Below are 25,309 nucleotides of genomic sequence, written 5' to 3'. Positions count from 1 at the left end.
CAGATTTCCCCTCCTATTTATTCTCTCTGCCTGCCAGCCCCGCCTATCTTTTCTCCTGCCTCACTATCGGCCGTTCAGCTCTTTATTAGAGCAATCAGGTATTTTAGACAGACACAGTAACACAGCTTCACAGAGTTAAACAAATGCAACATAAAAGAATGCAACACATATTTGCACCATAAAACAAATGTTCTGCCGCATAAACAAATGGAACACATCTTAAAATAATATTCTACAACAGAAGAGTATAAAGGTTTGAACTTTATGTCTGAACCTAGGAAAGCATCCTCCATCTCCTGCACGAGTGACTAATTGATGTGCTATTAATAAGGTTTTCAACCTGTCCAAAGAAAAGAACATTTGAAGAAGCAGATTCTATATACATACCCCTTGTATGGCAGGTCGAAGCCTTCAACAAATGAACCCCTAACACATGTCATCTAAAGAATAAGAAGAAAGAGATTATCCTGTTATTGTCCATATCTTTAACTAAGGTCTCCTGAGATCCCCAGGCTCCCGACCTGCAGAAGTATAGCAGAATAGAAGTCTGAGGAGTTCAAGACACTGCAACCATACACATTCAAAGCATGGGAACTTGATCTCAGAATTCTTGAAATTGGACCTTCTTGCTCAAGAAACTAGCTGTGAAATCACCTCCTTAGCTGTGGGTTTTGATTTAGGAACTGAGAAAGGAATCTTGAGAGTGAGATTCAAAGATGAAATCAGAACAGGAAAACTTTGAATTTTACTCCAGTCTGTCTTTCTACGTACTTTGATTCCCCATGTCACCAGATTGTGCACTGAGAAGAACAAAAGAGATGAGGAGGAGGATGGGCCAGTAGTGGGAAGAGCTCAAACTGCGCCACGGTATGGGGTGTCTTTAAACTCCCCACCCCAGAGGCAAGAAATATGGAAGTGTTCTTTCTCTTTTGATTCTCAAGAAGACAAAGAAGGTCAGTTACAGAAGGGGAAAGGAAAAGCAATAGGGGAAGGGAGGAACCCATGTACAAGGCACTGTGTGCCCCATCTCAATACCATTAACCCGCCAAAGAAGATGGTGATGAACATGACTCAAGGCGAGCCTTTCTCCCCGGAGACTAATAAATGGTGTGCCCAGAAGGCCCAGGGACGGAAGCTGTAGCTGAAGGCATAGGCTCTTAGCCTCACCTATACATACATTGCCATCTTCCAGGAGCCCTTTGTTCTCAAGAAAGAGTAAAAAATCAGTTGCTGAGAACCTTTCTGCATCTGCAGTTCAATCCCGTTCAGCTGACCACCTAGAAGAGAGTCAAGGAGTGGCAGGAATAGGAAAAGATAATTGTTGAAAGGAAGCTTGGAAAAATGCAGCAGTTGGAGGAAGTCAGGCGAGGAAGAGGAGCTAAAGAAGGAAGAGCTTGCTGGGCTACAGAAGGAAGTGGAAAGCAAGGCAAATGCAAACGAATAAGCATGTACCCATTGTGGAGTGGAAGTCAGACTTGCCTTGGGCTGCACGCTTGTCTCTGAAGTTCTCATCTTAGTTCCATTGCAAAGCCAAGCTATGAGCTCTGGGTACCCCCCTTGGCAAGAGAAGCTGTTTTCTACATCACAGAAGCTCAAAGAGAACCCTTATCCAGGCTCACACCCCTCCATGTGTGGCAACGTACATGATGCACATTTTCTTGAGATCATTTTTCATGCATTTTTGAAGTTAATAATGATAATCAACTCATTTAGGGCTCAATTAGAATCCTCACAGTTATTTTCTTCAAACACCAATTGACCCTTTACTGTTGGTCTTAACTCTGGCTAGAATTTCAGGTGTTTGCTTTTAGCATATTCTAACTCTATTGCACCTTATCCCCTTCCCCTTTACATATTTATTTTAAGCAGAAAATAAAGGTAGTTAAGTAATGGAGGGGGTGAGGGTAGAGATGAGTGGTTTAAATAAATTGACACCCACCAGCTCACTGAGGGAAACACTATGACCCAAATATTATAGAAGACAAAGTTCAAACTTTGTGACATTGAGGAGCATTTCTCTAACAGGTAGAGTATAACAAAGTGGTAGACCTCCATGTCTGAATTGACACCCCTACCCAAGGTTGTCACTCTGCAGTAAAAGTTCCGCCAGGAACTGGGGAGATGGCTCAGAGGTTAAGAGCGCTGGCTGCTCTTCCAGAGGTCCTGAGATCAATTTCCAGCAACCATAGGGTAGTTCACAACCATCTATAATGCAATCTGATCTTCTCTTCTGGCTTGCAGGCATACGTTCAGGCAGAACACTATTTATAATAAATAAATCTTTTAAAAAAGTTTCATCCAAACCAGCTGATATTAGCATACTGGTGTCTGGTAGATACAAGTCCAGCTAATATCAGCATACAGGTGTCTGGTAGATACAAGTCCAGTTAATGTCAGCATACAGGTGTATAGTAGACACAAGGCAATTATCTGCAAATATGAAAGCTCATAATTATCCAGAATTCACAGCTCTAGGAATGATAAATTATACACTATTTAAGGCATACCTGTTTACAGTCCTGGAGTGCTGAGACGTGGATACAGTATTGTTTATTCACTATCTCTTCATTACTTTTTACATTACTGGAAACCAGTCTTTCATTCCAACCTCTTTTTTTTGGTACACACTTGTCTAAAATACAACTCATGCTGTTAGGATTCATTAGAGCACGCTGACCATTGTCCAGGCACTCTTGACACAAGAAGGGTGCCAGTAGTCAGCAGATCTGCATCCAGGAGCTGCCTCTTCTACTCATTCACGATTTTGAAGTTACTCTTCAGGATTCTCATATATGGTGTTGTGATACATTCATGGTTTAGGTCAAAGATATAACTGAATGAAATGTTGAACGAATGAGTAGATTTTCAACATGAACCATAAGTGCATATATAGTACTATTCAAATCCTCAGGGCATGCTCTTCTTGGTGTAATTCCCCCTTAAGGAGCATTGTCCTAGACTTAAGATCTTGGGGCATTGTACATTTATAGATTCGATAACGAAACTCTGAAATATGAGTATCTGTATTTTGCTAATCTATCTGAGGATATGCCTTTTCAGGGCTCTTTCAGTTTTTAGCTGTTTCACATCCTGCCTTGTAAGTTCTTAGATTTAGGATAAATTCTAAAATACAGCTGAAGTCCTCATCTGTGATTAAAGCATATGTGTTTTTAAAATTGTTTCACTGTGACTTTGATTCCTAGATGATTCCCAGCAATGATTTTGTGTTCCAGATAATATTTACAGACCTGAAAGCTCCATGTCCCACTTTGTGTTGGCTGCTTTGTATTCCATTGTATTTATTCTTTACAGCTTTCTACCAGCAGGTAATAGTGTTCATATATTCCATTGTGTGGTCACAAGGGTCAGAGTTGTTAAAAAAAAAAAAAAACTTGACAAGTTCATTTAACTAATTTCTATTGGGGGCCTAGAACCCCATGTGAGTAGGTATTTCTGACTTATATGCCTACTCTACAAGGGATGGACCTTTGGAGAAGTGGTAACACCTTACATGCATTCTTTTAAGTTCAAATGTCATGCAATCTCCTGTTTGTTATAGTGGCATTTTTCTGAGAAAATGGATGTCGTTCCATCTTATAGAAAAGGAGGGCAAGTGTCCCAGCTGTAAAAGCAGAGGATCAGTAGTGCAGCTCAGCCTTGATCATTTCAGGTGTCTTTCTCATGTTCCCATGTATCTTAGATGGCTGCATCATTTTCCTTATGACTTTTGTGTCTGGTTTGAGTATTAGAGTTTGGAACCTTCGAATATTGCATATTTCTGGAGAAATCATTTAAATGATAATACATTTCTTTGCCATACCATTTCAACCTGTAGGTGGCAAAGGCATTACAGAAATCCGACAATTTTGTCTATGTGCTGCTAGGAATAAATCAATAGTTTTTCTGTTCCCACCAAAATTGCAGTATTTTGAAAGAATGAATAAAATACAAGATAGACTCATAATAAGACATTAATATAGCAGCAATGCTGAGCATTTAAAACACTTGTTTCAATTTGATGTGTCTGATAGTATTGATTCAAGTACTACAGTGTGATGGTGGACATATGACATTGATTAAAATATAATTGTAATAAAAATGATTCAAATAGGCCTACTTCTGGATGATATACAACAGAGTAAAGCTGGTAGAATTAAAATTATTTATGAATTTGTTATCTATTCTTATGTACTCAATAGAAGCATACCCTTGTATTCTTTAGCTTGTATCTAATTGTTATTGTTGTGATGATGTGTTGTTTGTATGTGCATTTGTGTGGGAACATGTGCATGTGAGTACAGTTGTCTGTGGAGGACAGAAGATAGCATCAGAGCCCCGGCAGCTGGAGTTAGAGGTTATTGTGAGCTGTCCAATGTGAGTGCTGGAACTGAACTTTGGTCCTTTGTAAGAAGAGCAAATACTTTAAACCACTGAACCATTTCTCCAGCCTGCCTTGTACTTTAATATCCATCTATATTTATTTAATATCTATCATCTGTGTTGGTGGAGCGGCAGTGCTGCGTCCCGCCACCCGGCTAGCTTTACCCAAAATAATTACACAGAAACTGTATTCTTTTAAACACTGCTTGGCCCATTAGCTCCAGTCTCTTATTGGCTAGCTCTTACATATTGATCTAACCCATTTCTAATATTCTGTGTAGCCACCACGAGCTGGCTTAGCAGGAAAGTTCTTAACCTGCATCTGTCTGGAGTGGGAGAATCATGGTGACTCACTCACTCGGCTTCTTTCTCCCAGCATTCTGTTCTGTTTACTCCACCCACCTAAGGGTTGGCCTATCAAATGGACCTAGGCAGTTTCTTTATTATTTAACCAATGACCTTCCTCCATCACATCTATCTTTTTAATATGCTGATATCTTCCTGTATATGTTATATACATATCATGTATATGATATCCTAATATTATATTTATATATATATATATATCCGTGTTTCAATACTGAAAGAGGATTTATGGTAGATTTCAGCATGCTTATTGAAAGAAAAGGTTAGTTTGTTTTCATCTCTTCATCTCCCACTTCCTCGTTGTGCTTCATCTCTTTCAGTATCCACCAAGGTATACTATTTTTATTGTCACCATTCCTAGCTCCTATATGTAGTGGAAATTTAATCATTAAGTTAACAGATGTAACGAAATGTCTACCCTACAAAAGACTCAACTCTTTTATACTAATGAAAATTAATGCCATTCATTCAGTAAAATTATCTTGACTTCTCGGCTCCGTGTGATGATCTAGTTGCTCAAGCAGTGACTCATAAGTAGAATTTCTGCCTACAAGGTAGCTATATTTTAACAGTAAAAGAAGAAAATGCATATGTAAACAAATGTGAAGAGGAAGGAATGGGACTGTTTCAGGTTACAAGAGTATAAATGATGCCATGGGATTTTGGAAGAATGAGTCTGGAGGTGATTTCCTAGATTCTGGAGGGTGGAGTTCCAGGAAGTAACCTCTATGGGGTAATTACAAAAACCAGAATGTCACACAAAGCCTGAAGCAGACTCTAAAGTGCAGAGCAAAGTTTTATAACTAAATTTGGCATAAGTTGGAACAAGAGACCGAGTTGGAAAGTCAGATGTAAAATCAGAAATGGTACCCGTGGTTAGAGAGGCTGAGCAAAGAGATTGTAGGGCTTTTCTTCTTCAGCAGAAAACTTGGATTTTACTCTCCCTCCTCTGGGTGGGGAAATTCAAGATATTAAAGCAATGGATGCTGTGGTGGTGTAACATGATTGACATTTTATAAAGACCATTCGGGTCTCTGGAAGGAGAGCACATGCCTTAGTCTATCCTAAAAGATACATTGTTACGGTAGGTGTGTTTGTCAGAGTCTTTGCCATTGTATGAATCCTGGGTTTGTACAGAGACAGGTCATAATTAGGCTTTTAAAATATTTTGTCAGATGTGATGTTTATTTCTGCAGACATATCTACAGCCAAGATAAGGTTGGGTGGTGGATCCCAGGCCGCAGATTCCACTTCTACACTGCCCTTTGTTTTTACATTATCTTTCATAGACCATTTAAGCTTGCTTTCTGTTTTCATGAGGAATTTCTTTTTATCATAGCAAGTTTTATATTCTTGCTTGGTTACATGTCACATTTTTTCTTAAGGGAGGGAGTGAAGGGGCCACAAAACATATCCAGAAGTCTAATTCTCCGTGACTTAACCGAAACAAGCGGCACAGAAGTGAAGGGTGAGAGACATTCAGTCCTCCAGTTTGAAAACTTCGCTTCAGCATCCTTGATTGCCAAGGTTACCATTTCTCAGTTATCCCACATCCCCCGTGTTCCCTGCAAGCTCCTGCTGCTCAGGCAGCAATTTCAAGGTTTCATCTTCGGTGTGCATTTACCCATTAGCTTGCAGTTTCTGTCCACTTGGTTTTTGTGGTTGGCAATTCGCTGAAATTTTACTGTTTTTACGGATGAATCTGACAGTTCTAATCTGTAGGAGAAGACTTTCGCTTGCAGTCTAGTGGGTAGAAAATAGCAAAGAGGGCTGTCTCCTCCGCGGCCCTTGTACAAGGGTGAGAAGAAATGTGCCTCTCAGCTTTTCCTCTGTTTGTTTTTGTCTGTTTGTCAAAACATTATTAATCACTCCATTATACCATTTTGCTCAAATTCGATTATTTTTTCAAGTCAGAAGAAAGCTAGAGAATTGAGTCTCACTCTTTCTCTTCTTTACAGTTTGCCTTCTCCCATTTCTCTGTCTCCTCTCACTCTGTTCCTATTTGTCACCTCCTAATTGCATGCTAAAGAGATAATTGACATACACTTGCTTCCTCCTTGTGTTAAAAACTACAGAATATATTTGGCTAAAAGGTTCTTCAAATATCCAACAAATATGCATTTACCAATTATTAAACTAGAAATTGGATCACACCATGCATATTCTATGAGTCACGGTCTCTGTACATAGAATCCTTACATTAGACTGGATTGAGATAAAAAAGACTGATTGTAATGCAGTAGTCAACAGCCACCACAGCAAATGATATTCAACACGGTCTTGAATAAATCCTACAGGAGGAATCCTGCACCGCATGCTGACCAGCAGATACACGTTAGTCATCTGGGGCATTTCGGGAGAGTCTCTGGGAATGGAGGGCAGGTGTCAGCTGACAAGAAGTGAGATTTTGGTGCAGGCCACAGAGGAAATAGAGAAACGAAGAGGAATAGCATAAGATTAGGGTCAGAAAACTCTCTGATAAGGACTATGCCTTTCCCCTCACTTTCTGAGACTGGAAGATCACATGAAGCTTTTAAGCAAGGGGACCTCATCATAGCTACTGCTTTTCTAAGGCATAGAGGTTGCATTATCTTCAGTTGATGATGTTTAACCAAACTCTGAATATTGCAGTGTAGCTGGGAAGCTCAGATACAGACTTTAAGTATGTGTGTGCAGGGATAGGAAATCTGGGAAGGTCAGATGCATGCTTCAGCTTGTGTAAGGGCTACTGTATAGCTGGAAATAGGAGGGACATACTGTGACCAGTGAGAAATTTTGGTGACATGCCTTGTTTTATCATAGTAAAGTAGGTTAAGTGTGTAACTTAAGAGATATAAAGGGGTATGATTGACGGACTGGACAGAGTAATAGTATTGTTACACACTTCCAGATGTTGACCTACATTCTCATCTCTCGCTTTCCTATGACAGCTTGGCAGCTTTGTGGGTATCTCTCTTTCCGTGTGTCTTGTCTTGAGCTGTCTCTTCAGCCACCTCATTTGGTGGGTGTGCAATGGGATGGGAAAATGATGGATTGTTGACCTTGTGGCAGAGATCATTTGTATCAGCGAAGCTAAATCAAGAATTATGCTAAGCAGCTCTTGCTGTCTAATGATTTTGCTTTGTGTTATGCTACACAAGCGCTGCTATGGAATTATGGGATTGGATGTAGAAGAGGAGGCACAGTGGCTGAAAAAACGAAACCAAGAGGATTTCAATCAAAACCAAGAGAGCTAAATGACACAAAATAATTTAATTAAAGATTAAAGCCAAACATTTTGTTTACTGAGAGTATTTTAGGCCAGGTTATTATTATAGCTCAGGGTTTCTCTAAAAGATTTTCCAATGATACTACTATTTTTCTTTTTTTTTATTAATTAATTTATTTAATTATTAAAGATTCTGCCTCTTCCTGCCACCACCTCCCATTACCCCCCCTCCCCCAATCAAGTCTTCCTCCCTCCTCAGCCCAAAGAGCAAGCAGGTTTCCCTGCCCTGTGGGAGGTCCAAGGACCACCCACCTCCATCCAGGTTTATTAAGGTGAGCATCCAAACTACCTAGGCTCCCACAAAGCCATTACGTGCAATAGGAACAAGAACCCATTGCCATTGTTCTTCAGTTCTCAGTAGTCCTCATTGTCCGCTATGTTCAGCGAGACCGGTTTTGTCCCATGCTTTTTCAGACCCCGGCCAGTTGGCCTTGGTGAGTTCCCGATAGAACATCCCCATTGTCTCAGTGTGTGGGTACTATGGTACTCTGTAAAAACATATTCTGGAAAATGCTTCAAAGGAGGTTTATTTAAGAATATTCTTCTTAAGAAAAACTTGATTCAATAATAAACTCCTTAAATTTGTTGAATCTGGAAACTTTTTAAAAATACATTTACCCAAGACATCTTCAACTAATGCTGAACTAGAATTGCATGGGGCCAGTGATTCAGAGGTCACAGTCAGGGAAATGTCAGTCTAATAGATAATCAAATACTTGTGTTTAATATATGTTGTGAATATCAAATATTACACGGACTCCTTCATTTATTCTTCATATCAGTTATTATAGTTATGATCAATATTATTAAAACCCATACCCTAGTGACAATGAAAAGATAGTTATGAAGTAGTTTATTCAAACTTACATAGCTAATAAACAAGAAACTTGATTTTAGACCCAGTGAGCAAGTTTAAATGTTCAAATGTCTCTCCCTTTGTGCAGAGCACTGTAAGGGAAGGGCAAAGGGTTTGCTTCGACTCAGAGTTCAGGGGTACAGTCCATGTCAGTGGGGAAGTCATGGCAGCAGGAGCCTGAAGCTTGTGATCACATTGCTTTTTTAGGTCAAGAAACAGAAGGTGATAAATTCTCTTGTTTAGTTCACTTTTTTCTTTTGAAGGCCATGATCCCAGCCAATGAAATGTTGTCATCTAAAGATAAATCTTAGCACCTCAATTAATTTAGTCTAGGTAAGCCTTTATAGTCTAGTCAGTGCCTGTCTCCTAGGTAACACTGCCAAGATGACGTCAACCATTGGAGTCATAATCAGGAGCCCAGAGAGCATGGATTTGAACCCTGAGACCAGGGCATTGATGTTTTTAAACCTTTGAGCTGTCCTTTCCACCACATAATGTATATACTTTCCAAAGTTAGGAAATATGAACACATATCCTTATTAAAACATACACTATATCAAGCCATTTTTTCATGCATTTCTCCATATAAAAGAACACTTTGAATTGTATACTCAGATTTGTTTGCTACCCCGGGTCATGGATTGGAGGACGGGTTGTTTTGGTGGTAGAGGTGTGATAAAAGAGTAATTAAGTGACCTCAAGGGGAAGAAGAATCAGGCATGGCCAAGAATAAACCCAGAATGCTGTTAGAAGCAAGACAGACCAGAGCCTGTAGGCTAAGCGAACGTTGAGTTAGATGTAGGCTCTGAATTTGGAAGGTACTGAGAGAGATGTGTGTGTGTGTTGTTCTTTCTCGTAAGAGCATCCACACAGAATCTACTCACTTTTGTTCTGCTTCTGCCTAACCATTGCAATAGCTTAAATAAGGATTTTTGAATTATGTCATTCTTGGTTTGAATATTTATTCTATCATTAAATGTGACCTTAAGAAAATTTCTAAATTGTATCAGCTACAAAACGAAGGTAGACATTATATTATGAAGAACAAGAGAAATAATGTATAAGATGCTTGACAAAATAGACGCTGAATGTTTTGATAAAGAAGTAGTTACCTTTTTTCCTTTCCTTAATTTTATGAGTTCAATTTGAAAATGTTAATATTTTATAATTCTGATTTTTTTTCATTTTTTCTCCTACTTCTGTTAAAGTACAAAAAGTTTAATTCAACAGCATTGAGTCTCCCACTGCAGAGTGGTACATATTAGTTTGGCAAGATTAGCTGGCTACAAGAAAACCGTGTTACTGAGCTATTTTCAAAATCCCAATTCATAAATTGCATTTATGTTTATATGAACAAGGAAATGTCAAGATTTCTAAGTTATTTTCAGTTGATAAAAATGGACAAAAGCAAATTGTTGCTTGATTCTTGAATCATATTAAAATGGCTTTGTTTGGAAAACTTCTATTTTCTATTCACAGTTCTTACATAGTTGGGCATGGTACCTCATGCATGTAATCCTCATTCATATTTGGGAACCTGAGGTAAAAAGTATATGAGTTCAATACCAGCCCACGCTACATAACAAGACCCTGCTCCAAACAACAACGACAAACACCACAACCACAAATAACAGAAATAAAAACAAACTAAACATAGTAACATAGTTTATATAAATAGAACCTTCAATGTGAGAAATTCAAGTTTCCTGGGGCCAATTACGTCAAGGTGTCATGAAAGACTTGCATGTAGTACAATTACAGAAATACGATGATTATATGTTCTGAGGAATTGTCTTGCTTTTGTGTCGCAGGATGAGTAAGAGAGACTTACAGAAAGCCACAAAAGGAAAGCTGCTGATGATCATTTTTATCGTGACCTTGTTGGGGAAAGCTGTTTCCAGCGCCAACCATCACAAAGGTGAGCTCTGTGTGCCTGCGCTGTCTGTGTGAGATGGTTCCTTTGAGCAGATTGTGATATGCTGTCTTCACTGGTCTGCTCAGTTTTGTTAGGTGTGGGCTCCCCCAGCAATTTTCATTTTCTCTCAGTGAAAATGCAGAGAGCTGTCTTCGAGTTGACTTTGAAAGGAGAAACGTGGTGTTTTCAGGATGACTGCCAGGTTTGCGAATATTGTCCAATGAGTGCAAAATTCTGTTGTCCTCCATTGTTAAGGGTAGCGATGTTAAAATGTTGACTTGGTGTGTAATAAAGATGAATTTCAAACTGCCCTTATTTTCATAAAGAAAATGTTTTTCACAGCACATATATTAATCATATGTATACATTATCTGCAACGTTTTCCTTTAGGTTTTTGTAGACCACGTCTTTTTTGGCATTGTGCCTCTGTGCCCATTATTTGGACACCGTTTCTACCAAGATCCTCAGTAGGCTCTGTCCTACCACGGAAAAGTGAGACTATTTGTCTATATGTGTGCGTTGTCAGCTCAGAATCACTCCCTTTTCTCCTTTCTTGCCATTAGACTCAGCGTAATGAATGGCTGCCTTTTCCAAATGAGTTTAAATGGTGCTATTTCTCCATTATATCTACCATAATCAAGTACTCATAACCTGAGAAGTCAATTTAGATTTTTCTGTGAAATATGGTTTGGCTCTTCAATTCTCTGTCCACCATGCAGGCTAGCCATTTCCTTTCTTATTCTGTTTTGGGGTAAAGGAGGAATTAAGAGTGCTTTGGATTTGCTAACACCGAAATTATTTACACACATGTATCTAATTAGCCTTGAATGGAACATTATAACACAGGGAGATGAAAGATGTGGTGTGGGAATTGACGTCCATAGAACAAACCCCTTCCTTTGCCTTGAAAACAAATAAATAAGACTTTACATGAAGGAGAGTTTTGTGGAGAGTTTGTTTTAATTTAGAATTCTGTTTTTGGGCTATAGAGGCATGTGTGTTTGTAAATGTACATTTTTCTTTAAATTTGCCCATGTTCTGTCAATCAAGCTTTTAAACACCTTTTTGTTTTCTTGATTTGCTTTGCTGTTGCTGTGGTACAATACTCTGATGAGAGCAACTTAATCACAATTCCATGTTATAGTTGATTGTCGCAGGAAAGTCACAGTCGAAGGAGAGTGAGGGAGCTGGTGCCATTTCTCTATAATGAGGATAAAGTGAACGCCACCATAAAAGCCACATTTAAGAATCCTTAAGTCATGCTGTACAGTGCTAGTTCCAGAACTATTAGCTCCTCTTACTGCTTGTTAACATGATACTTTGATATTTTGAAAGATATTTATTTAAATTATGTGGGCACATGCTTATCTGTGAGTGCAGGTGCCTAGGTAGTTCAGAACACAGCCTCTGCTCTCCTGGAGCTGGAGTTACAGGTGGTTGTGAGCTGCCTAAAGTAACTGTTGGGGACTGAACTCAGGACCTCTGGAAGAACAGCAAATACGTTTACCTGCCGAGCCATCTCTCCGGTCTCACAGCATAAAACACTGCATTGTATAAGAAAATGTCAACTGCCAAATGCAATCCACTGTGCAGAGAGATTCCAGGTTATTCTCTAGTCCATTTCCACCTTGCCATTAGTTTGCATAAAGATCATATGAGAAATTTCTCTCTTTTTTTGTCTCCCTTTCTCTCTCCTCCTTTCTTTTCTTCTCCTCACTCATTCTTTTTGTCTTGAGTTATTTCACACACAGAATTATAAGGGCAATGTAAACACCAATTGTATAGCGCATGTTCATAAAAATGAACACAGTGTTCTCAACAACAAGTTGGGAAGTATACCCCTTTGAGTGCTCTTGAACCAACTGTGTCTGCAGACTGACTTCATCCCACGTTCCCATAGTGTTTGAGCATAATCATTGTTCTAAATGTTCCGTTTAGAATGCCTTTATATTAACAATAACCTCTTCATGTGAGCATGAATGCACATTTCTAACAGCAATTTTCTTAGCTTGGGTAGTTCTTGAATTTGTGTACACAGTATTAGGCAGTAAGTATTCAATTGTAATTTTGGTATTTTTCCAAACAGTGCTTTTAAGGTATGTTATAAAGTATAACACATTGATTTTCCACAGTTGATCCATGTTGCATGAAGTTAGTGCAAACATACTAAAATCATAGACATTTTGCATTCTATTTTCTTCCTGTTCTGAACAACAATTTAGGAGTATTATTGTACATTGCTTTCAGTGCACACGTGCAAGTTTCTTTAGAGGTAACAATCCTGAATGGTGTTCTAGTCTAATAGCACAGATAAAGTTGCTCTGAATATTTCCTTTTTGTCTTTTTGTAACCTGCTCTCTGTGTATCTTCTTCAATTCTGAATATATCTCACTTTTTTATTTTGTTCAGGTATTGGTTGGTTTATTAATTTTCAAAAGACCAATTTTGACTCTACTGTTCCTTTCATACAATTTTGCATTTTATTATGTAAGTTATATATTTTATTCTGCCCATAAAGTACTAAAATAATAGTACTATGAATTTACTTGTTCTTATGTGGCAGATACTTTAGTTACATCTCTTTCCTGATGTCACTTGTGTTAGGGCCTTTGACCATCACTGGGTTTCCAATGCTTCTTCTATAAAATCCCCAGGTTACCCTGCCACTGGCTTCCCCTGTCACAGATCTGCCATTTCCATAGCAGTTTGGTAAAGCCTAAATGTTTATAGTTTCATTACCTTTCTCAGTTAGGCAATACTTGCTGTTGTTTCCGATTATAAAGGCAAGCCCTTAGAGATAGATATCTGGTGTATCTACTCTGGAATAATGAAATTTGCATTTTAGATAATAACAGGGTAAGAGCCTAGGATCCATTCCAATCTGGGCTCAGTGAAGCAAAACAAGATTTACTCTTTGGGTTATGGGAGCACAATGACTATTTTTTTTCTTGCATCTAACGCATCCTTTATTCTTTGTCACTCTTCTGTGCATGTCCCCCTCTTCATTACATGAACATGTCTTGATGAAATTTAGGCAAGCCAGGCTGATTCAATTACAATACGAAACCAGTCTCTGGTTCCTAACACCTTGGTGAATACTCAAGGTAAAAATAATTAAAGTAATCTAGTGTCACTGAAGACTATCCTAGCCAAATACTAGCTCATCTAATCTTCTAAACAGTTGATGAGATGGATACTATTGTATAACAGCTTTTATTGATCACAATCTGATTAGTAAATGTTGCAAGTGGGATTCAAATCTGACAGTCCTGCTCCATGTCGCCATGACATATCTGGTGCTGAAATTCTTCACTACTGGGTTTGTTTGTCTGACCTCTTGAGTTCACAGATTAATATTGTTCATGAACAGAATATAGGTGCAATCACTCCTACCACTAAGCTAGAAGTATAATGTGCATGATGACATTCTCAACACTGTTCTCTCTGTGTAGTTCAGTTTTGGTATTACCTTTCTACTTTTTAGATCTTTCTGTGCTACACTTCGGAGTATGTATTCAGGTCTTTCAAAACCATTCATTTTTTTTGTGTGTTTTCTTGCGTATGAGTTATAGTTTCATCCACTAATGAGCTTTAGTTTTATTTATTATATGCCTCTAAAATTGTTTTCTTTCCTGAGAATTTTCCGCAATATAATGTCTTTATGGTCCTCACTCTAATTTTCTGCTTTCCATCTTATCAGATTTTCTAATTTGTTTTGCAAAATAAATTAGACATTTTGTCCTCTTCAGAAGGAGGGACTACATCATATTTATATTTACTCTACAGTTTTGTGAATTTTTATTTAAGTTTTTTAGTGTTTTGAGAATTTTATAAGTACTGTGTTTACATCAATTCCACCCTTCCCTTTCACTCTTCCGAATCCCCCCAGCTGCCTCTCAAATTCACATCTTCTTTAATTGTTGTTTTGTACACACACACACACACACACACACATACACCCTGTACTGAGTCTGTTAGTGTTACTTTCATGTATATGTGTTTAAAGCTGCCCAATTGAGACTGGATAGGCTATCAGGGCTCTTGTCTCTGCAGAAGGCCAATTCTCCCTCTTTCAGAATCCATTGGTTGCCTGTTTCTTTTAATTGATTTTTATTGAGCTGTACATTTTTTTCTGCTCCCCTCCCTGCCTCTCCCCTCTCTCCTTCAACCCTCCCCTAAGGTCCCCAGGCTTCCAATTTACTCAGGAGATCTTGTCTTTTTTTACTTCCCAGGTAGAGTAGATCTTTGTAAGAGTCTCGCAGTGTCCTCATTGTTGTCTAAGTTCTCTGGGAGTATGGTTTTTGGTTTGTTTTCTTTGCTTTATGTATGCCTGTAGTTTTTGATTTCATTATTAATGTCTTGTTAAGACACACATCTGATTGAAATTTCATGGGTGCAGCTTCTCTATTGTGTCCAGAAATACTTTTTACTTTCTTTTTGCTCCCCCTTTCGATCTTGATCTCTAAGTGAAGGGGTTGTGTTGTAGATGTAACAGCTGGGGATCGGCACCCCATAGTCAATTGTTCTCTGCATTTTTGACCAGTTGTGGTTTTCTGTGATGGTTTTTGTTTGCTGCAAAATGAGTCTTCTTTGAGCAGGGATGAAAGCTACATGTATCTGTGGATATAAGAATAGTATTTAGGATGTAGTTGGGGATTGTGCTGGTTTAGGAATGTGGTAATAGAGAGTCCATAACCTCAACAACACACACTGGCTAAGTTTACAGTGACAGACAGGAATTTCCTTGTATGGAGTGAGCCTCATATCCAATTAGGTGCCTGTTTCTTTTTCTTTTTTTTTTTAACCCTGAAATATACGTGCTACCATTTTACCTTGTGTATACATTTCCATGCTGGTCATTGTGGTGGCTTATGGGGTTTACAGACAAATAGGAGGTTGTAAATTATACCACCAGAACACTATAGATAACCATCTTACTCTTATCTGGGATGTTTGTTTGATGTTTCACTGAGATCTCTACCCCTGCTTATCATGTGCTTCCCCACCCCACAGTAACTGATAAATACAGCTGGCAGAAGGAGTGCAAAGAGGTACCCTAATGGGATCACTTTTCACCCAACATATTCTTTTCAGCTGCCAGAGCAATTGCTGCCCAGATCATCCAGCCCACTGATATTTAACTCCTGTTTTGCTGATTTACAGCTCGGAGAGCCTAGGCTGATACAGTTATAATCAAAGTTTCTTATTTATCAGACCTTTCTCTTTCCTCCAATAAAAAGTATTGCATCTGTAGAAATAAGCACTCCTGTACCGACTGAGTCCATTGTCATCTTGTGGAAATATTTTATATTGGATACTTGTAATGGAAAAGTTGTTTGTTTACTCAATATTTTTTGAGTACCTGCATCAAGGCAGAGAATATAGTAGTCCATAAAAGAGATAAAAATCTTTGTCTTATGGAGCTTTTATCTCTGAAGTAGGAAAATAGATAAAAAGAAAAGGAAATAAAATGGTATGTTTTATGGGATAAATGCTGTGGAGAGCGTATAAAGGAGGAAAGAGGCAGAGGAAGTGCTGAGGAGGGATTATATGTTTAAATAAGGCCTTTGGGCATAACTTTACTTTTTTTTTGCAGCGAGTTATCAAGGGGGTAGAACATTCCAGGCAAAACATCCATAAGTATAAATGTTTCCAAGCATTCTTGGAGACAAGTAGAAATTCTTAAGAGGAAGGTGTGCATACAGCAGAGAATTGTGAACAGGTAATTTCAGAATAGACAGATGTGCACTAGGAAATGATCAAATCAATAAATAGCTGCAGCAATATACTAATGCAATAAATCCTGCTCTCAAGCGCAGCCACATGGAGAATTATGTTGCTCCATTTCCTTGCTATGACACAGAGACACTCTTGTAATCCACTGCACCTTTTCCTCAGGGACCAGATATCTAAAAATCTGAAACTGTTGTCACCATATTAACAGACTTCTGTTCTTTGGGAATTAACAGTCCTTCACAGAGAGACACATAAGTTTATTGCTCACGCTGCCTTGGAAAGATTCTGCCCTGAGTTCTTATAATTATATTGAGCTGGGCATTTCGGGGGGGGCGGGGGATTAGCTGAGAACATTGTGACAGTGAGTCAGAAAATATAAGCAGTATTTCCCCCTTGGAAGCAATTACATTAGCTACAGCTTCAGATACTGGGGATCAGAGAGGAAACATTTTAGTTTAGGTCTCCAAGTTCCCAAAAGAAAAATATAGCCATTAATCTTAGAAAGCTAATATGTTTTTGTGTCTTTTCTTTGTCTACCCACCACATCCCAACTAAATCTAAAGTGAACAAATCATCAGTGAGTATTTGGGTTGGATACATAGTGTGAGAACTATACAGAGGAGAAAAGAAAACCCTAAAAGTTAGCTTGAGTAACTACGTTTAAATACAGGCTCTTCTCACTGTCAATCAATATAATTAATAATTTGAGTTAGAACTCGTGATGGAGTTTATTTTCTTCCTAAGAAAATTTAGTTGAACAAAAAGAAAGATTTTAATTGTTGGATAAAATAACAACGGTTAGAAAGTTTAAAGGTAGTTCTTAAGTTGAATTTTGGTTTATTTAATAGCTTATTTATTAATTCAAATAACGACTCAGGAGGCAGAATATAATACATTTTGTATCTGTTAAATGTTGGGCTTTAAGTAGAGTTCCAGTGGTACATAACTAAACAAAATGGACAGAATCCATGTCCTAGTAGAGCTTATAGTGTGTCCAGGGAGAAAAGCCCTGATGTCATGTCAGATAGGCTCACAAATAAATGTTTAATTACAAGTGCTATAAAGATAAAATTTCAGAATTATTAGTGTTATGCCCAAATCCGTGAAGTCCCCCCAAAACCAACAAGGAGACCGAGTCCCGTATGTAAAAGCAAAGAGCTTTTATTTTATGCAAACCTGGCCTCTTCACATGTCCAACGAATTGGAATAAACAGAGAGCCCCGAGCTCAGTTAGAATAGTAGTAAAGGTGGGGGTGAGGGGTTTCTGAGGTTCAGGACCCCTGATTGGCTGACATTTGTCTAGGGGTGTCCTGGTGAGTGTGTTCTGGCAGGTGGTCCTATCTACAGCAGTTGGAATGTTAGGCATTTCCTTTGGATGGTACTCGGGTAATCTCAGCTTGTGGTTCTTCCAGCAACCAGGTATTGCTTCAGGGTAAACTACTGAGACGCAGGCCTCTGTTAAACTTATCAATGGCCAGAGTTCTACTCTGGCAGGTGATAATGGTTGGAAGTAAAGAACTTCCTTTGGGCAATCTCTTCATATTTAGCTTATCATGACTGGCTCCTACAATTAGAACACATAAGCTGCAGAATGGATGAGAGGACACAGGAGAACCTTTTTTAAAGAAGAAAACTTGATGTAGGGTCTGAGTAGGAGAGGACACAGAGCTTCTGTGCACTCCACAGCTGAATCCGACTGCAACAAGCTAACAAAGAATTGTGGGAAATCTACTATCAAAGGCTTTTTGCTCTTCTCCATAGAGAAAGAACACAGAGGAGTAAATGTTTGAGAAGAAAATGACAAACCTCTGCCACAAGAATATTTATAAATACTGTCTAAAACTATTGTCAGTGCTCCCCAAATAAAGGCATATAAAACTTCCCCTCTTCTAAAAAATATATGTTACTAGTTAAAATAAATCCATTAAATGAGATCTATATATAGTGGTTAATTCATATAATTTATTCTTTTGAATGTCAGTAAGTGAATAAAGTTAGTTCTAGGATTATTTCATTTTCTGTTATTTAGATTCTTCACCATTCCTTTGGAATGTTTTTTCCAGTAGTAGAGATTGAACACTGGGCCTTGTTACATGAGGTGTCATCCTCAATATTTAATAATGTTATTGGTTTGTTGGAGAACCACAGCTTTTAAAATGTGGTCCTACTCATTTCATTGCATATGTTTTAGCTTATATGCTTTCAAATTATATATAATATGATATAATTGGAGAATTACTAGGTCAACTGGTTTGAATAGTAACATGTTACTGTATTTTGACAATGATACTCATAATTAATATATATTTAAAATTAAAATGTGTCTTTCCCCTCTTTTGTCTTTTCCTCCCAGCTCTTCCTAATTCATTCTATCTATGAAACCCAACCTAACTCTTGAATTGATAGCTTTCTTTTCTTTATTATTATTGTATGTTTATGTTTGTGTGTGTGTGTGTGTGTGCACAAAACAACCTACTGTGGCCATTTATATTGTTTGTATTTATGTGGTTTTAGGGCTGACTGCTTTCCTCTTGGGTAACTTTAGCAGAGTCTCATCCCTGGCAGAGGTAATTCTCCCTCTCAGCAGACCTTAGTTGCCTATAGTATTGTCTGGAGGTAGAATCCAGCAAGGTTCTTCCCTTTCCCTGTTATCATGTCTATGGATATCATCACTTTTCGGGTCTTATTTCTGCAACAATTTCTAGGAGACACTCTTTGATGTTATTCGAAATAATGTTTATATGACTTATAAAATATTGGAATCTGTAGAGAGAAAAAACAAAGAATTTTTACATATCTATTTGTAGCCCCTTTCTTACGTACGCTGTGATTTCCTCTTGTTTTCTTCAAAATATTTGTTTAACCACCTTGTCTCATTCTCTAAGCTCTTTTATGTTTTCCTAAGTAATAATAACGTTGTGTGAGCACTGATATATACAATTGGTTTGTCTTTGCTTAACTATATTTGTAGTAAGAGAACTACTAGGTCAACTGGCTTGAATAGTAACGTGTTACTGTATTTTGACAATGATACTCATAATTACTAAACAACTTTGTGTTTACTTGAGGGTATTTAAAAAAGTAAGAGAAGAATTTATAAGATAACAATGCTACTGGACTCATAAAGAATTCATTAATTAACATTTATGCATATTTAAATAAATGACTTTTGATCCAAGTTGTAAGGTAACAAATGTTTTTCTTCCATCAGCGGGGAACTTAGATGCCCATATTCATACATGTTTATCAACAGTTTTTATTATTCTCTTAGAATTTTGCCAATTTCATCTCCTTTTAGTTTGCAATTCTTATTAAAGATGACAAACGCTTTACTAAATTTGTTACAATTGATATTTTTATTAATTCCTTTTCATATCTTTATAGTTGATTTTATAACATGATATGATTTTTGTAGTTTATGAGAGTATTTCATAAATGATTAACACTTTATCCTTCAAGTTTTGCATACCCAGAGAATTAGCAGACAGGAGCCCAGCTTCAAAGGCTCACAGGGCCTGACACTGGTATGGCCCTCTGCTGGGACTGAATACCACCCCCAGCTACCCGGCTACCCTTTTTAGTAAGAAGAGAAGATTGTGCATTTTTAAAACCTTTAATATTGTTTTTTTGTTGTTTTTTAAAATATGCCAACCTCTATTTAGTTTAGTTTTTTTTTTTTAATCTCTTTTAATTAGTGAGTGGATCTTTTCAAGATTTAGTTTTGGTTTCCTTTGCTTTTATTCTGTATTTTAACTACTGCTTTTGTCTTTTCTTCTGCCTTTGTTCCCTTTGGCATGTGCTTGAATCACCTTTTTTTCTTTTTCTCTTTTTTTCCTCTGTTTCTAGTAACCTTCTACCTTCCTTTGTAGAACTGTTTCTTCTTATTTATCGTATAAGAAGTTAATTCTCTCATCAATAATTAGGATGTTCTTATAGTTTTACTTTTACTCTTTCTTGTGATTTCTCTTTGGATAGGTCCTGCAGCATCTTAAGGAGCCCATGATCCAGATACAACAAACAAACTAAAACAAAACCAGAAAACAACAACAAAGAAACCCAAATTTATTTCAAGACCCTCTAGTCACAAAAGTAACTAAATTTAACAAAAATATAAATCATTTTCTAAACTGTAGGCCTGGAATGCTGATTTATCCCCTTCTTTTCCCTCCTTTTGTTCCTTTTTTTCCTGAAGGGAATGTGAGTAGATAGGTTTGTGTGAAGGAGAAGGGAGCTCTCCCAGCAAATGTGCCCAACAATGGCCCAGCAGGACAAGCTCAGCTAAGAGAGTGGTCTATGGCTATAGAAGTGTGGGAACGGGGAGGTGGGGTTGGGGGGAGCACCCTCCGTCAGGCCCACTCTAGCTCTTAAGCTTGGAGAAAAAAGCGCATTTTTTGGGGTAGGGGGTGGAGCCGAAAACAGGCAGTAGCTCTCACTGAGAGACCCAGGGAGAGAAAGCAAACTATCATTGGCTTGTTTGCACAGACCACAGTCCAGGAATCCCTCCGAGGTTCACTGAGGGTGGCAGGGGCTTGAATGAGAACAGGTCTCCAGTGTTTCTGATGTTAAGGCACCTGCTAATTCTGAATTAGCTTTTTCTAGATGCTATATACTTGTAACCGGGGTTAGAGTAAAGAAGCCACTGAAATGGCTGCTCCACGCTTAGGGGGAAGGTTTAGTGTAGAGAAGAGAGAGACAACAGCCAGAGGCATCTGGACAAGTCCAGAGCAGAGAGAAAAGGAAGCGGACTGGCCATGGCCCGGGCTTGAGAGGCAGCGGTCCTGGAAAATTCATGGGGTTTACAAGGAAGACCAGTAGCTGAGAGAGGGAAGCCGGTGAACTGGAGCAGCCTGGGAGTTTAGGTAGAGAAGGAGGTGAGGAGGGCCAGGAGGCTTCCCGTGTACTTTGAAATACAGAACAGGTACGTGTGGATAGGGACTGAAGGCTTCTGGAGGTCAGCATGGGCTTTGTTATATAGCCATGGGTATTCGCCTGAGGAAGTGGCTCTTTCTGGCAGATAGAAAACTTGTTTCACAGGTTCCCAAGGAATGCCTGTTGAGTTTTGGTCCAGGCAACAGCAGTCCTTCTGTGGTCCAGTTTGAACAGAGCCAAGACTCATTTTGAAGTTCCCTTTGGAGCTGATAATAATTCCTCTTGAGATTATTTCACCATCATTCCAGCAAATACCTTTTCTCATCTCATATAGCTGATGTTTCAGCTCATATACCCAGATGTGTTCTTTTACCTTTTATTTTGATGAAGTCTTATCTGTTGATGATCTGTGAGAAGGAAGAAAATCAAGAGGGCCACATATTCAGAGTGATGTCTTTGGTGTACCCTGATGGTTAAGTGATTGTTTGGCTAGGAAGAGAATTACAAAGAAGGAATAATTTTCATACATAAGACAGTATTGATATTTTTGTTTTGGTTGTGTTTGTTTTGAAATTATAACGTGATGATTGTTGATATCTTACACTTTTGTTATGACTGTTTCTTTTCTTCCTCTCTCCTGTTCTGTAATCTTAAATTGGCATGTAGAAACTCAAGCCTTTCAGTTGTGAGAGTGTATCTGGAATTATTTAATTGAGGATTGTTAATCCCAAAGATTGGAGAAGAAAGATACCCATGTGAATCATCATGGCAAATTAATTAAAGTAAGTTTTTATAACTCATGTAACCCTAGGTGGGGTTTGAGAGGTCAGCACTGGCTATGAGGAAGACAAGGTTTTCATAGCTTAGGCGTAAGTGATTTGCAAATGGGGAATTTGGTGGGCAAAATATGTGGGGTTACAAGAACAGAGTCTAACAAGATGGTCACAACAAGGTAGTCATAACAATCTTTTGAAACATAGGTAGGATTGCAAGATGGTTATTACGACTTTTTGAAACAAAGATATGATCACAATTTGGTTCTAAGGCAGTCATAACAACAGGTGAGTATAATAACCTTTTGAAACAAAGTCATGATTGTTGTCATTTCCTGGAACAGGTAGTATAGAACCATTTGCAGCTAAGAGTTAAGGTTGCAGGTGGGGCATAGCCTAATCCTGGAGAAACAGAGGTTTAATCATAAGCATGAATGAGCCTAGTTTGTCTTTACTAACATGACTTTCATGCCTAAGATCGAGGCAGGCTTTTACACCAGGATGTCCTCTGTTCTTTTACCTGCACTAGCATGACTATTTGACTTCCTGGTTTTTTTTTTTGTTTTTGTTTTTTTTTTTTTTTTTGTTTTTCGAGACAGGGTTTCTCTGTAGCTTTGGAGCCTTTCCTGGAACTAGCTCTTGTAGACCAGGCTGGTCTCGAACTCACAGAGATCCGCCTGCCTCTGCCTCCCGAGTGCTGGGATTAAAGGCATGCGCCACCACTGAACTTATTTTCTAATTCTTATATTTCATCTTTTATTTTATCTTTTTTTACTCTACTTTCAGAATGGGTGTTTGACCCCCTTTATTGTTTAAATCTGTGTAAAATTATATATTTTTTATGTTTTTAAAATTTAAGTGTTTATATCTTTTAAATGTTCTCTTCTGAATATTTCTTCTTGCTTATTATCTCATTTCTGGGATTTTCCCCCTCCCCCACACTATGTTGTTTTCTCTCTTTAATGCTAAAAGTATTCCTTTGATATTTAATAGTATAAACATTGTTTGGTCAACAGGTCAGTGTGGCTTGCAAAATTTGAAATTCAGTTTCAAAGATGAAGAAAGGCCTTATTGGATAATTACCATTGTTGCTATGCTTTGATTTTCTCTTTGGAATTGGCCAGATACTTTGCATATGAGTCCTCTTGGCCAAGATCATTAGAGATCTGAGTGACAAAAGCTGCTGAAGTTGGGGTTGGAACATTTCATATTCATCTTTTTGTGGTTTAATCAGTTCTCCACCCCCCCCCCCCCGGAAAGACAGCAGTCCAGTAACATGAAATGATGGAGAGTAATGGCAGATTTAGAAGCTTGACTTTGACCATGCTCTGACCATGGTCCTCACCCCTCATGTCCACTGTGATTTGATGCTTCCAATCCCTTTTTCCATTGATGAATCTACGCCAGTGGTCTTCATTAACTCACTTCCAAGACTTTGATATCATTGCTTCATGCTTAAATGAATTTAGCAACAATGATGGTTTTGATTAAACTGTTTCTTTCTAAGGTATTACATATTGTTCCTGGCTTGGCAGGGTGTCTTAAAATTTCAACCATCTCTATTTTGGCCCCAAATCTTTATCACATCCTCTGCCATAGTTCAATAAATACAGAGCAAAAGCTGAGTGAAAATATTTCTATTTTTTAACAATATGCCTTTTTTCATTTTTACAGACCTATTGAGATGTAGTTAGCAAAAATTTCATATGGTTGGGTGTAGTGTGTGATATTTTGGTATATGTCTGCATTGCGAAATTAATCAATCCATTAATGAACGTGAGAATGCTTGACGTCTATCCTCTTAGGAATGTTCAAGTATGTTATGTGTTGTTATTGACCATTGCTATTGTGTTATTTCAGATTTCTATTCATCCTAAATCTGGAGGCCTTACCTTGTAACCAACGTCTCCCCTTTTTTTCCTACACCTTCTTGTAGCATTTTCAAATAATGCTATGATACTGGTTTTAAACTATTGTATTTTCCTATTATGTGGAAATATCTTTTTCCTAACTTGAGTTCCTTACTTCAGCTTTCTCATTCCTGTTACTGATCTTAAACTGGGTGTGTTTTAAATTTTCCTTCTTTCTTTGTATTCTATTAAAATTCTTGGTCTCATAAACAGGTTATTTCCAATACAGGATCACCTCTCCGATGTCTTAATATTCGTGTGAGCTGTTTTCACAGATCTGTGAACTTAGCTGCAGACTTGCTAAGAGACTTCCTCCCTAGATATCCAAATCACTCCCATGCTCTTCAGGATCCTCCTCCCAGCATGGCCAAAAAGGAATGGCACTATCTCCTGATGTGCTGGTGGCCTCTAAGAAGGTTGCTGAGTTGTAAAGGTGCAGAAGGCATTACATAGCTTGATATCACCTACCAGTATCTAACATGAAAATCCAATGAGATTGTCTCTTTTGAATATCTTATGTGTGAAATTTGAATTTCATACTGCTGAACACCTGGGCTGGTTGAATTTTTAAAGTACTTCTTTTATTTTTGAGATTATAATATAATTTTATCATTTCTTCCTTCCCATTCTTCCCTCCCATATAAACTTCCTTTCTCTCTTTCAAATACATGACCTATTTTTTATTAATTGTTATTTTATACTATGTATCATGTATATATATATACATTAATTTACATAAATACAACCAATTTTGTTTGTATAATGTCACTTGCTCGTATGTTTTCAGGACTGGCCATTTAGCATTGAATAAACAGTTGTTTTTCTCTCCTCCAGAGAAGACTGTTTCTCTTGCTCTTAGCAAGAGCCAGAGGGTCAGGGACTTTTCTGGAAGACTGAGTATTGCAATGACGTCAGAAGTTTGTTGGTTTTTGTCAGTTTAACACAACCTAGACATATCTGGGAAAAGGGAATCATAATTGAGAAAACGCCTCCATAAAATTGGCCTGTATTTATATCTGTAGGGAATTTTCTTGGGATTAACATTTGATGTGGAATGGGGTCTTCTAGGCTTTAAGGAAGTAGGTTGATCAAGCCACGAGGAAGAAGCAAGTAGGAATCATTCCTCCATGGCCTCTGCATCAGTTACTCCCTCTGCGTGTTTGCTTTGAGTTCCTACTCCTATTTTCTTTAGTAATGGATTGTGATATAATCCTTTTTTCCTGAAATTGCTTATGC

The 25,309-nt window shown here is 38.1% G+C and overlaps 1 protein-coding gene across 2 annotated transcripts in view; it reads left to right on the top strand.

The window, feature by feature from the left end:
- The window catches only part of Tafa2 (TAFA chemokine like family member 2), a 448,413-nt gene that overhangs the window by 301,599 nt on the left and 121,505 nt on the right, over nucleotides 1-25,309 (top strand). For both annotated transcript variants that reach the window (XM_057757809.1, XM_057757808.1), the window contains exon 2: nucleotides 10,682-10,788. In XM_057757809.1, coding sequence (XP_057613792.1) covers nucleotides 10,683-10,788 — 106 coding nt within the window. In that variant the 5' untranslated portion in view covers nucleotide 10,682. The remainder of the gene's footprint in view (nucleotides 1-10,681; nucleotides 10,789-25,309) is intronic.

This window comes from Chionomys nivalis, chromosome 25, assembly GCF_950005125.1.
Source record: "Chionomys nivalis chromosome 25, mChiNiv1.1, whole genome shotgun sequence".
NCBI classification, from domain to species: domain Eukaryota; kingdom Metazoa; phylum Chordata; class Mammalia; order Rodentia; family Cricetidae; genus Chionomys; species Chionomys nivalis.
This window is presented reverse-complemented; position numbering and strand designations above follow the sequence as displayed.